This window comes from Leptodactylus fuscus, chromosome 3, assembly GCF_031893055.1.
Source record: "Leptodactylus fuscus isolate aLepFus1 chromosome 3, aLepFus1.hap2, whole genome shotgun sequence".
NCBI classification, from domain to species: domain Eukaryota; kingdom Metazoa; phylum Chordata; class Amphibia; order Anura; family Leptodactylidae; genus Leptodactylus; species Leptodactylus fuscus.
Window position 1 is genome coordinate 44138245 of NC_134267.1, and position 13813 is coordinate 44152057.

Here is a 13813-nt window from a genome sequence, read left to right on the forward strand (position 1 = left end):
GTCCATAAATTCCTGAACAGTCCATAAAAATTAAAGACTTTTTCTACTTTCTGAAAAAAATAAAATACATCACTTATAATCTTTATCAATCTTTTTATTTATGAATTGGACAATAATCAATTGGATGATTGGTGATCTTTGGACAGGCAGGTCTCTATATAGCCAGGCACAACTGAATGAAATAACAATAGGCAATAGTACTTTTCCCTGTAAATCGGGAACCAACCAGGGGTAGAGATGTAGTAACATCTAACAATCACAAGTGGTGAGATTTAGGTATGTACTGTACCAGCTGTGACTGCAGGATATGCCCATCAATACAAATGTGCTGCCCCGTGGCACCTGTTATGAATGCAGGACCCAATCCTGATTTATTAAGATTAACTAGTCTTTAGTAAATCACTATGTGCTGCCATGAGATATGGCAGAATTATTAAGAGGTTACTATTGGATTTATTAAACCACGTGATGGACTCCATTGGATCTGTTGGATTCTGATGATGACCGGCTGTTTTCTTCTACTTTTGTTATTTTAAACAAAATGGTCAAAAGCGTTGTGTACGGGAGTTTTTATCTGAGTGTCTGTATTTTTTTGTGTATTACTGCCTAAGTAATGGAGCTATCTGCTAGAATTGTGTTACTAAGGCTGAGGATTACTGTTAGGGTAAGTTCACACGGGGGTTTTTAAATACGGGGCGTTGTGCACTGCACTGGCATCCAGTCACACACTCTGCTCCGTATTAGGCCCAAATGAATGGGCCTAGTCGGGAGGGAGTGTCTTCAGGCGGATATCATGAGGCAAATCTGCCTGAAGGAATGAGCATCTCGCTTCTTTTTCCAGCTGGCTCCCATTGATTTCTGGATACGGCCTCAAAATCCTGACCAAAAAACTCTGTGTGAACTTACCCTTAGGCAGTATAAAGACATACACTAACCCACATACTATTACCTCCACACTCAAAACCAACAGGGGTACCAGGAAGAGCCTGGTACCAGCACATCCTCTTGCACGAGTGGTGCCAAAGGCCTTTTTGCAACATAAAAAATTATACTATTGTCAATGTCATATGGTATGCAGTAGACATGTTATAGATTTTGCAATGGGGCATAGCAACTTTAAGTTATACTTTGTGTACCAAAAACAACTAATAAGCTTTCCTTCAAGTTTCATTAGATACATGCGTATATCAGACCTTGGCTTCCTTATAACTTTCAGATTGCATTGCTATATAACAATATGGTCATATAATACAGTAAATTAGTTGCAGTCTCATACAGCCAGCTCAACTACTTGGTTAGGAAAATGCACAAAATGTATCAAATGATCAACTGCGAATTCCTAAAGAAAAGATGATCAACACCCTAATGTAGACCAGACTGTGTAATATACTGGCAATGGTCAGAGGGGATGGATTATGCCAAAAGAAACAGACTACTTTCATTATATGTCCACATTCTATCTGTAACAAACAGCATTTGCATGAAACGGCACGTGCTTGGGGTTTGGGAGTTCAAAAGGCGACTGGGTTCTCCTCCTGGGGAATATTTAACCACATGTTCTTATGCCTGTATTGTAATTAATGTCATATTAATGCCCTAGCCACGACAATCTACAAATCATGTACTGAGGCTTTGGTAAATCCTTCATAAATTATTGAGAGATGCTAAAGGAAAGTTTTCCGTAATGAAGTAAGCAGATAATCCCTTGTCTGCAAACCAATTTTTAACATATGACAGGAGGCAAAATAAATGAGGCTGACCCGAAAGTAAGAGACTATGAATGAACAATCGCTGTCTGAAATCACTGACTGGAAATATAAGTGTAGCAAGTATTCAAGTGTATGTATAGAGCAGGAGCCTACACAGGGGAAATGGGGTCAGTTCACCCCTTCTCATCACTCCAAACCTATATACAGCACATCTGGCGCATCCACCACAGCTACTATAGACTTTGACTATGCACAGACGTTCCCCTTGTAGGAGGCAGGAATCTTTCTATTATTGAGGTTCTGTTCACACTTGAGCCATTGCATTAATTTAATGTATATCAGTTTGGGGAAATCTAGGAAAACAAATTTCAACCAATAAATCCCATTGATCAACAAAGGGGGTTCTGCAGATTCCTGCAATTAACCTATGTAGGAAAGGGGATAGTATTATCAGGAACTGGGCATTAATTCTGTCTGTGTGACAGACATATAATATGACATTGGCACTAAGCACAACCCTAGCCCACACTGCACTACAATATACCACTGCATTCTGGGGTATTATAGTTTGTGAGGGGCACACTGCTGGCACTGTTGTATATGGTATTCACTCTGCTGGCACTATTGTTTATAGAGGCATTCCTCCAGCGATATACTTATGGGGGCACTCCGCTATGATGCCGCTGTTTTTTGGAGTACTCTGTCATTATATGGTGTAATTTGTGAATTATATAGTCCTTCCTCCTAACCGTGGTCAGGCTGCATAATCTACATCAGACCAAGCGAAGGTCACTCTGCACAGAGAACTAAATGATCCTGAAGTCTTCCTTTTTTCTTTCTTCCGTTCCTTAGCTGCTATGGATTCCTAGTATATTTTCTCTTCTCGGTATATGTGTGTCTACTTCCGCAATATATTACTGTGTATTATCCTGTATCTGTATTACTATGCAGCTGTAACATACTGAAATTTCCCCACTGTGGGTAAGTTCACAAATTCACTTGCTTGTGGATTTTGAGGTGGATTTTTCCATCTCAGCACAACAGTGCACCTGCATTGCACCTTATGAAGCCAAGGTATACATGCTTCTGATGTGTAGGACAGGCACAATATATCATACTGTAATCGACTTCATAGGGTGCAGTGTGCGTATGCTGATGTGTTGAAGCAGATTCCTGAACTTTTGTACCCTGAAAGATATACCTTCAATTACTAAAGATTCTATGGACAGGTGAATTTCATATAGACAAGTTAGGGACCCTAAACATAGCTGCATAACCACACAATGGCGGCTTAGTGGTCCCAAAACAAGTGACAAGTTGAGGTTTAGAATCCCAAGCAGGGGGTAACAGGGTGCAGTCGCACCAGGGCCCAGGAGCTTTAGGGGCCCATAAGCACTGGCATCAGTAATGATCTATTCGATCTGGTCCATAAAACGAGGAGACCCACAGATTACCCTAACCACAATAAGGTGGATTAAACTCCTTAGCACCCGTAACCATCAATATCAAGAATTCGCTGTAGGGATGAGGTTGGGCACCCCGGACAAAATATTACACCGGGGCCCACAAAACTTTAGTTACACCATTCGTCCCAAGTCTGTCTATATGAAAGCAGCATGTTATACGGGGAAAATAAGTGCTGGAGTCTGATTTATGCACAATGTTCCTGGTGAAGCCAAAGACAATACACCTCACTTCACTGTGCATGCATCCAATGGGCAGGGCATGTGCAGTAACATGAAAAGTATTGCACTTGGCTTCATATAGTTCAATGCACCTGCGCCAATGTATCGAGGTGGACACCTACACTTATGACATACAGTAGATTAATTTACTAAACATTTTGTAGATGTTGAATGTTGGCCTTATATACATAACATTTATTATTATAAAAATTTTTGGACACTAACCCCATGGTCCTAGCTTAGTGACTACAAACCAACTGTTGGTTTCCCTTTGTAAGTAGAGTACTCTCCCAAAAAAACCCTTTAAAAATATTCTTCCATTCCATTGATTTAAGGGTGTCCTAGCACTGGCACCCCACTGATGACCCCCCCTTATGACCTGTCTCACAAGAAATTCTTGTTATACCCCAGTGTCTTTAGTAATACACATACATATTCTTGAAACACATTGTCCATAATGGGGGTGAAATTCCTATGGATCTAGTGAGCATACTTTTCTTTCCATTTGCACAATCCAAGCCTAAATTGAGAACTGTGAAATAACACACCCTGGCACCAGAATCTGAGAGGGATTTTACAACTCCTCCTTAAACGCTATGCCATTGAGTTATCTTATTAGGGATGAATAGGTGCCTATTGTGTTATATCCTGGCAGGCAGCGAGGAGGTGCTGTGTGCGGCATGGAACCAATTTATCTACTTTTCTTCTTACTTCTGGATCAAGAACACTAAGCTTGTTTGCACGTAAGCGGCTAAGATATTTGAGCTCAGTTAACCCTTTGTACCCCAATAAGCCACCTTGTATTTTCCTCTGCTCTTTTACCTTTAGATTTCTTTTCTAATTTACAAAAGCTATTTAATTTAGGATCTTCTAATTTCTTTAGGACTCGGGTAAGCTTGGCCTTGTCAACATGCCGTAGTTCAATGCATGCCATAGCACGGAAGGGTAACTACCTTCCTCCCAATTGGGTGTCACTGGAGAGGTTGGCACCTACTTATAAGGTAGATACAATAGAAAAAAATGATTTTTATGTAACAAATGCAGCGATTTTTATGTATCTTTATCCTGACCCCAGATTTTTATCAGATTTGTGCAAACCTCTGGAAATAGGCTTTAATTTTAGCAAGAATTTACAGTACTAATATCTCTCAAGTCTATGGAAAAATCTGTCCTACCTGGCATGTTGCGGTATTTGCATTGCCCAGTCATTGGGTCATATTCCTGGTTATCATCAGCGCACAAACACAGGAATGAACCATCCACGTTTTCACACCGGGCCTCGCCACAGACTCCGCTCAGCATTTCACATTCATTTACATCTGGAAAAGGGAGAATGGTTATTGGGACACATTCCTTGTTACTGACAGTTCTTTCTTTAAGCCTATGTCCCGTGCCAGCAGAGTCTGCTAGAACAGCCCCCAAGTGCACAATTATATCCTATAGCTGCTGAAATGAATAAAATAAACAGGAGATCTCTCTTACTGCTGATCCTACAGTTGTACAGAAAGACCAACTATGCAGAACGTCTGGAAATAATGTATGTCATGATGTATGCATTGTAGACATGAGACTAGATGCGACTCTTCACTCACACAGGAAATTTTCCTCTCCTTGTACATCATAAAATGTGACATCCTTATAAAGGAGCTCCATTTGGAGAAACATTTTGTGCCTAGTTCACAAAGAAATGCTAAAAGGGAAGTTATCAGCCCCTTTTTTTTCTCTTCTATGACGGCAGCAAAAAGTAGCGGCAGATATGGTCCATCACGTGTGTCATGTGCGAATATGTATATGAATATGCAGTACTTTTGGAGACGTCACCTGAGACAACCTACCGGCACATTAATAAGTCTCTCCCAGACCATATAGCTGCTGTCCATAGTGCGCACCAGGGTTACTCTGGATATTACCTGGTGGTCAAACAATGTCACTTGACTCTGTATTACTCCTAAGTTCAATAACTGGTGGTAGTATTCTTTATTGTGGTCATGTTGGACATGTGTTGGTTTGTGGGTACACTATGGTGGAATGCAAAGTAGGCACATTTGTTGCCAATGTAATCTTTACTTGTGAATAGGACTTTCCTAGGTAAATAAAAAAAGGACCTCTAGGTTTAATAAAAATATTCCTAAAATAAGGCAAGTATGATAAATGTGCTTGTTACCAGTGGCAATGGGAACACTTTATCTAAATGAACTTGATAAATGGGAATGTGGATATGCACACCAAGATAACAAGAAAAGGCAAAGTAAGACACATAAATACAGAATGTTACCATCAGTAATGTGGCGTGTCATGTACGCTGCGCTGTAACTGCAGTCACACTTCTATACGGCTACAGGATGGTATAACATCATAGAAATAAAACAAGAATTTCACCAAAAATAGAATCCTGCTTGAATTTGGTTAAAATGGGATTTTTCTCCTGGCTTTTGAGATTGATGTCAATATAAAGTGCTTGGAAGAAACCTTTAAGGACTCCAATCATGAAACGCATTTAAAACAATATCATAATATGCTTCACAATATGGTGACAGGTTGGAAATTCCTGACACAACCATTGGGAGATCACATAGACACATTATGATAGACATCTTGCGACAGAGCATCAGGTTTTTTGTTTTTTTTTAAAAAAAGCTGATTATCTCATAACATATATCTGGACAAGAGGAAAGGCAAGGAAGGACACATCTATACTTCATGGCCAGCAAATAAATTATTGCACTATAATGTCATTCCTAAACAATAGTCAAACAAAAAGTAAGGTATAGTATGTAGAGATGAGCGAGCCGATCCGAACAGCATGCTCGCATAGAAATGAATGGACGTAGCCGGCACGTGAGGGGTTAAGCGGCCGGCCGCCGTCAAAGTGGAAGTACCAGGTGCATCCATTCATTTCTATGGAGTGTGCTGTTCGGATCGGCTGATCCGAACAGTACTCACTCATCTCTAATAGTATGGGTATGTTCACATGGAGTTTTTTGCAGGTGGATTTTGACGCAGAATCCGCCTCAAAATCCACCTGCAAAAATGGCCCCCATTGATTTCAATGGGAGCCGCTTGCATTTTTTGTTTTCCGCTAGCTAGTAGCAGAAAAAAAGTGAGATAACCTATCTTGTCACGGATTCTGCAGCTCGAGACGCGCTCCTGTTTAGGCCCATTCATTAGGGCGTAATCAGGAGTGGCTAGCCGCGCCAAATGTTCACAAGGCGGAAAAGGTTTCCGCAACCTTTTCTTCTGTGTGAACATACTCTTAGAGGCTATTTATACCTGCAAATATACCTGTACAACTGGTAACATCTTAACAGGAATCTGTCAGAATAAAGGAGTTCAGTAAATGATGTCCTACTGATACAAATGATATTTCTAGTATTTACAGGGCAGGAATATGCTATTTGTGCAGTAAGGAGGTACAATGAATGTATTTTACAATAATAATAAATGTTGAAGAGTTAAATGATGTCTCTCTAAAGCCTAAGCAGACAGATACAGCTACTTTACAGGTTAGATAGAAGCAGCAGAGGTTAAGATCGTGAACTGCCACATGGAAAACTGATATCTTCTATTTGCTATATAGTTTACAGATCTATAACAGCATGCAGAAGTGCAAAATTTACCATAGTACATCTCCTTAAAAGATTTCAATATCTGTGTACCACAGGAGGATACTAGGATTTTTTTTTTTTCTTAGCTGCTATGGACTCATAGTATTTCTTCTCTTCTCAGCATATGTGTGCCTACGTCTGTATTATATTACTGTGTATTATCCTGTACCTGTATTACTATGCTGCTGTAACATGCTGAAATTTCCCCAATGTGGGACTATTAAAGGATTATCTTATCTTATCTCGTGCTAAAAAGCCAGACTTATAAGAGCTACAATTCAGCATAACCAAGTCGTACTTTCTTCCTAGCATAATTCTCTGCTCTAGTTCTTCTTCGTTTAAACTTGAGGCCCATACAACAGAGACATCACTATATCTCTATCTATCTATCTATGGTATCTATCTATCTATGGTATCTATCTATCTATCTATCTATCTATCGTATCTATCTATCGTATCTATCTATCTATCTATCTATCTATCTATCTATCTATCTATCTAATCTATCTCCTATCTATCTATCTATCTATCTATCTATCTATCTATCTATCTATGGTATCTATCTATCTACGGTATCTATCTATCTATCTATCTGTCTGTCTGTCTGTCTGTCTGTCTGTCTATCTATCTATCACCACTGCATGTATTCGTGTGTGGGTTTCTTCTAGGTGCTCTTAGGTTCTCTCCCACATTCCAAAAAACCCAACAATAGGTTTATTTGGCAGTTAGATTGTGAGTTCCTATGGGACTAATGCTGGTGAGGACAATGCACATGTTGGATAATGTGTGAAATAACAAGTATACGATATAGACAATATTCTACAGTGACTACATCACTTTGTTCTATGTTTTATATAGAAAGCTGACCAATCTCTACAAGGTTACACTCTTGCCTGGACCCAATGAAGACAATGGTGTACAGTAATACTGTAACGATACACATAAAAATAGACAAACACGTGCATTTACTTTGTAAGTCCACAGTGGAGTTAGAAAAAGCATGAACTTACCCACACAGCCTTGTCCATCCAGTGAGTCCTGGTACCCCTGGTAACAGAGGCAGCGGTATGAACCATTGGTATTCTCACAAAACCCTTGACTGCACAGCGTGCTGTTAGTACATTCATCTACATCTGCAAATAAGACACAGGACAAATCAAACCAACACACAACAAACACACTAAGACGTGCATTGCATTACCATCATCTGGTTATGTTTTTATGGGGTATAACATCAGAGAAGTATTGATATAGGGGGCCCTCCTTGCCTCTATATCTGAACAACACTGTTAGAGACCTTAGCTGTCCTCTACTAGGTACAACTAACCATAAAGCACGTCTACCCTGATTCATGGCAGTGCTCCGCTGTCACCATTATGGTGAAGCAAAAAGGAGCACAGTCAGGGACAGTCCCCCAATGGGGCCATTCAAGAAATGGCCGCTTTGAAGGCACACTTAATAGAATTAGTTCATGGTTATTAAGTAGGTTTCCTCATCGAGACAACCCATTTTTAAGGAGAAGTAGGCCCGGTGACCAGACACTTGCCTCTGGTGTAGCCTCCCTATTCAGTTATTATTTCTGTATCCAGTAATACATTCCCTGTGAATGGCCAACTATATAGTACGTCAATGGACTGGATCTTCTAGAGCAAGTTCACCCCAGATTTTAGGGAACTAATGGAAACCAAAGATGGTGGTGTGAAGGGAGCCTTAACTAGATGCGTTCCTCTATGGCTCATTGAGGTGGATGTTGAGCAGGCAACGTAATCCGGTGAGTTATGGGGGTTGACTACAGGCACTCATAAAATGTTAGGCTTATTTGGTACAGCAAACAGACATTAAAGATAATGTTTCTACCATGCATTGTCACACAAGAGCAGCAAACTGCTTATTTTCTAAATGTCCGTCCTATGCATGGACAATATTGGTAAAAAACCCAATAAATCTAACATACCGTATATTTTAGTTATATATCTAAATATAATATGCCTGAGTTTTAGGTTTAATACAATATTTATAAGGTTTTTAGCTGAATTACCCCAAAATACCTATACTAGAATAAGCCGGACTTTACGCACATAAAATATGGAACCTTTCAGCCGTTCCAATGAATAATAATGTGTATTTATATCTCCAGGCGTGCTTATATTATAACTCCATATGGGAAAAGGACATATTTTTTCTGTTTTTTTTTGCACACACTAGGTTGTTTTATTGAGTAGTAATGGGTAGAGATGACGCCTCCGAAATGGATCACAATAATATAATGCTGATTTATTAATATAAATAATCTGAAAAGCGAAATCTCATGACAAATTTGCTGGATGAAAATAAAATGCACTCCTGGAGACGAACACACTGAAAACAACTTAACGTCTTCGGCGTATGAATGTTTTTATTTCTGACTTTTTTTTTGTATTCGCACAGCGTGTGTCCCCCTCCTCCAGAGATCATAAAATACTGCCTGGGGACGTTCAGGCTTCAATTTTTAGTGGAGCGCTTCCAGATACATAATTTCTCTATTGTATACAGCGCTATCTATATGACCCAATGTAAGTTCATAACAATTCAAAGGCTCCCACCAAATCATCTGTAAAAGTTGGAAGCCGCGCCGGTACAGTAGCTGTTAATAAGTTACACGTCTTCCATGCAGTCCCAACAGTAATTGAACTTTGCTTCCCCATTGCTCCACAAAATGAGCTATATTTCCCTTTTTTTCTGCACAGATGTATTTGGAGACGTAGGACGGGAGACTACACGAGCACGAGATGTATTGTTTAATTCAGATAGCAGGCCTGTGGTAAGGGTCTTTTAAAAGCAGAAATGTATCTAACAGATGGTAACAAGATCAACATTAAGTCTAAGTATTTCTTTTCCAACAAGTCTCTAGTGAATCCAGAGTCAAAACCACTTTACAGCAGTTCTCGAAATACCAGCCAGGAGAGATAAATATTCAACAGAAGATCTCTCCTCAACTTGGCTGAAAGTAGCTCACAAATGGTGCCAGAAAAAAAGGCAAAACCTAAAGGCCGCTAACGGTAGACGGTAACTTAATATACAGTAGCAATGATGCAATTCCATATAGTTAACACTTTCTTGTCGCAAATAGTAATTTATTTACATACTGACTTATTGTAAGATTGTATGAAGATGGAAGACCCTCACAAAATGTGGCTTTATCACATAGATAAACATTATATTGGGGTGTTTGTTGCTTTCTTAAATTAATCAAATTTTTTGACTTTGCGCTACTTATTTTATTTCTTGTCTCAGATATGTATTATCTACTGCTTACTGATAACCAACCTAGATTAATCTTGTATTGCCGGCCTTATTAGACCACTCTTGGTAAGGATTGAAATGCAAAAACATACAATAGACGTGCTAAGAAATGTCACTGATACATCATACCCTACGTCAGGGAATTCTGATGACAAATTATACTTCATTTCGGTATCGATTTTAAAACAGGGAATACAATGGCGTATGTAAGTCAGTCTACACAAACCCGATTTGCCTACAGACAGCTATGACGTAGGCAGAAGAAGATGTCGATCGCAGTTAAAGGAGCGGCATTAGGAAGCAATTCCCGAGGAGTTGCAGCTGTAAATGATCAGGATGATGTCCAGGAAGCTCAGCAAGGTTATAAAATGAATCAGATCCCTGCCGCCTATCTGCAGTGCCAGCCATATACATTACTCATCAATCTCTTCAAGTAGAAGCAGCTTCCTTTGTGCACTGTGATGGCTCACGTTGAGTCACCCAGCTATGCCATGCCAAACCACTGATATCACTTTGATATATCACAGTACATCAAACAAAGTTGGACGGTATGACTTATTATACAGAGAGATTCTGAGATTCTAAATATTGATCATGGATATAACCCGTAGGGTAATAGGTGATAAATGTCCAACCACCATATCCCTATGACAGTATCGAGAACAACGGTGGTCATACAAGAGCGGTGCCCTCAAGTGCTGCCAAAGTCTATGAGACTGGAGGAGACGGCAGAGTACAGTTCTCAGATGTTTCCATGAGCCTAAAAGGCACTGAATGGAGCGTCAGGGCGAACACTTGACCGCTGTTACATTTAACAGTTGAAAAGTAAAAGCTTTGGAAATCCTGGACTTCTTAAGTTTTATTACCATGCATAAGAATTTACAATTTCAAGACAGATTGGTGTTGGACTGCACTATATAGGAGAAAACTATTACAAAGCAGGTTTGGTTTTGCCTTCTTTTGACAACTTTTCGGCCGTCTTCTATTGACTTTGGGCTGACACTGAGGGTGTTCCCTTGGAATTGACCACTCTCATTTTAACACCTGGCTTTACTAAAGTGGTATACTGTTACATATTTCTAGTTTTCTGGGAAAAGATGTAGGTCTTTCTTTGGTGTAAACATTTAGAATAAACTTGGCATGGGTTGTGTGAGAATTTCATGAACTAATGGTCAGAAAATATGTTTTTAAACCTTTAATAGACATACCCACTTGTGCATTCACGGATCTATGGACACCCACATTCATAGCATTTGTGGTCTCTGTTTTATATTCCATACTACAAACATCTGTGGTTTGGATATCTTCTAACCAGAAATAAAATTCATTATGAAGCCTTTGTTTATGACCTGCCTCACATGTGTTTGCTAGCAATTTCTAGATTTGTGTAGGGAAAGCTAACAATTTGTTTTACTGACAGACTTATTATTGGCTAGATTGGGCTGTTTTATAGAGATTATCCCCCAAAATCAAGCTCGTATAAAAATTCCCAAAAGGCTATTACCGCTATTTTAAACTACCTGTACACCATGTGAACTCAAAAAATATAGCTTTCTATCTTTCCTTCTATATGCATCCCTTACCACCACTGCTAATATGTGCTATCATGGGCTACCAGACCGTGTCACATGACTGCCACTTCTTTACCGTCTTCCGGTAACATTCCAGTTGGTCTCCGCCCCCTCGAACATCTCCGGGAAATCAGTGCTAATTTGCCTACACTCACCACTACAGTTTGTACAGCTAGTATGAAGAGCGAGATGTAAGCATTACGAAGTGCCATACCGTACAGCACAGTGTAGATGATTTGTGGGGTGCCGGGTGTCAGTGTCCTAAGGATAGGACATCCCTATTAGAAACTGGTTATCCCTTTTAAATATCTGACAGCCTTAAATATAGTCCCTAGTAAGTTCACCTCCTTTTATTGGATGTCAATCATCACCTACTTCATCTTAATACTTGGTATTAGTTGCATATTGGTATATACTTGGAACACCAGCTGTCACCACACTGTGCACGTTAATGTAATAACTCTTCAATGGATCATTTTCTTGATTCATGGCCAGACACAATTTTGGGTTTTTCTGTGCTTATTCACAGGGTTATTGAAAAAAAATTCAGAATTTTTCAGTGATACATAGGAATTTTTTCCCCTGAAATGGGGCAATTGGCATGAGCCTCATGGGGTTTTTTGCCTTCCCCTGGATCAACACTGTAGGGATTGTAGGGTTGTAGGTTGGACTTGATGGACTAACGTCTTTATCCAACCTCATCAACTATGAGTTTTATTTTTATGTCACTTTTTTGTTTAAGTGTCTGTATTTCACCTATTTATTTTATTTGTGGGCATTTCAATATTGTTCTATTTTGTTGATTTATTTCCCTACAAGTGGGGCTTGTTCTGAAACACTATAGAGCAGATCAGGTGTCCAGTGAATACTGGATTGAGGAAACGTCGAGGTGGCTTCCTTATCTATATACATTGTGCTCACTGAAAGCTGTGAATACAGTGATCAGAAAAGGAGGGATAGTAATAAAACATCCCTGCCTACTCTATGGAAGTCCAGCTGTCACTGACAGTTAACTCCCCTCTCTGTGTAACTGTGGACTCTGCACTGATATATTACAATGTAAGGGCTAGTTCACACGGGGACATGGACGCTGATTTTGACAGCAGATTTTGCGGCCAAATCAGCGTCCATACAATGTCCACACTATGTGAACTGCTCCCGCCGCGACCATCGCGGTCGCGGCGTTCACCTCCGCTGTCAGCTCAAATGAATGAGCCGACATGGAGGGCGCTGCGGCTGGGCGGAAGCCGCGGCTCATCGCGAGCGGCTTCCGCCCGAAAGATAGGTCATGTCGCTTCTTTTTCTGCTAGCGAGCTAGCAGAAAAAAAAAAGCGAGCAGTTCACATAGGGATACATTGTATGGACGCTGATTTGGCCGCGAAATCCGCTGTCAAAATCAGCGTCCATGTCCCCGTGTGAACTAGCCCTAAGGTAGTCAGAAGACATGTAAATGGGAAATATTTATAATTTTTCATGACCTATACAGTTAATATAACATTTTATGGTGGAACAGCACTGCAAGTCCTTTCCGAGTGAGTGGAAAATTAGGGCGCATTCACACGATGTAACGTGCAGCGTGATGTGGCACGTATACGGCGTGTGAGAGTTTGCGCGCCGTAAAAGCTCCCATTGATTTCAATGGGAGTTAGGATCGTATACGCTGCGTTATTTTGCGGCCGTGATTTTGCAATGGGAGCTTATACGGTGCGCAAACTCTCACACGCCGTATACGTGCCACATCACGCTGCACGTTACATCGTGTGAACTCCCCCTTAGGCCACAGCAACTATAACACATAAGATGAAATTCTGGACACAGTGTGGAGCATCTATGGTCATATTACTGACAGATACAGAACCAAACTCTGCTTTTTCTAAGTTTTTTCCTTGTGGAGATAAGTTTGTTGTAGGAACTTAACCAATTCAGACATAAGACACTTGAATGCTGATTCAGAGTCACTT

At 40.1% G+C, this 13813-nt stretch overlaps 1 protein-coding gene and 1 long non-coding RNA gene across 3 annotated transcripts in view; one reads left to right on the forward strand and one right to left on the reverse strand.

Moving 5' to 3' along the window:
- LTBP1 (latent transforming growth factor beta binding protein 1) overlaps window positions 1–13813 on the reverse strand; it is a 228226-nt gene that overhangs the window by 21497 nt on the left and 192916 nt on the right. For both annotated transcript variants that reach the window (XM_075267491.1, XM_075267493.1), the window contains 2 exons: window positions 8010–8132; window positions 4570–4713 (listed from right to left, as the gene is read on the reverse strand). In XM_075267491.1, coding sequence (XP_075123592.1) covers window positions 4570–4713; window positions 8010–8132 — 267 coding nt within the window. The remainder of the gene's footprint in view (window positions 1–4569; window positions 4714–8009; window positions 8133–13813) is intronic.
- Window positions 1–13813, forward strand: part of LOC142197309 (uncharacterized) — a 644898-nt gene that overhangs the window by 2984 nt on the left and 628101 nt on the right. The window lies entirely within an intron of this gene.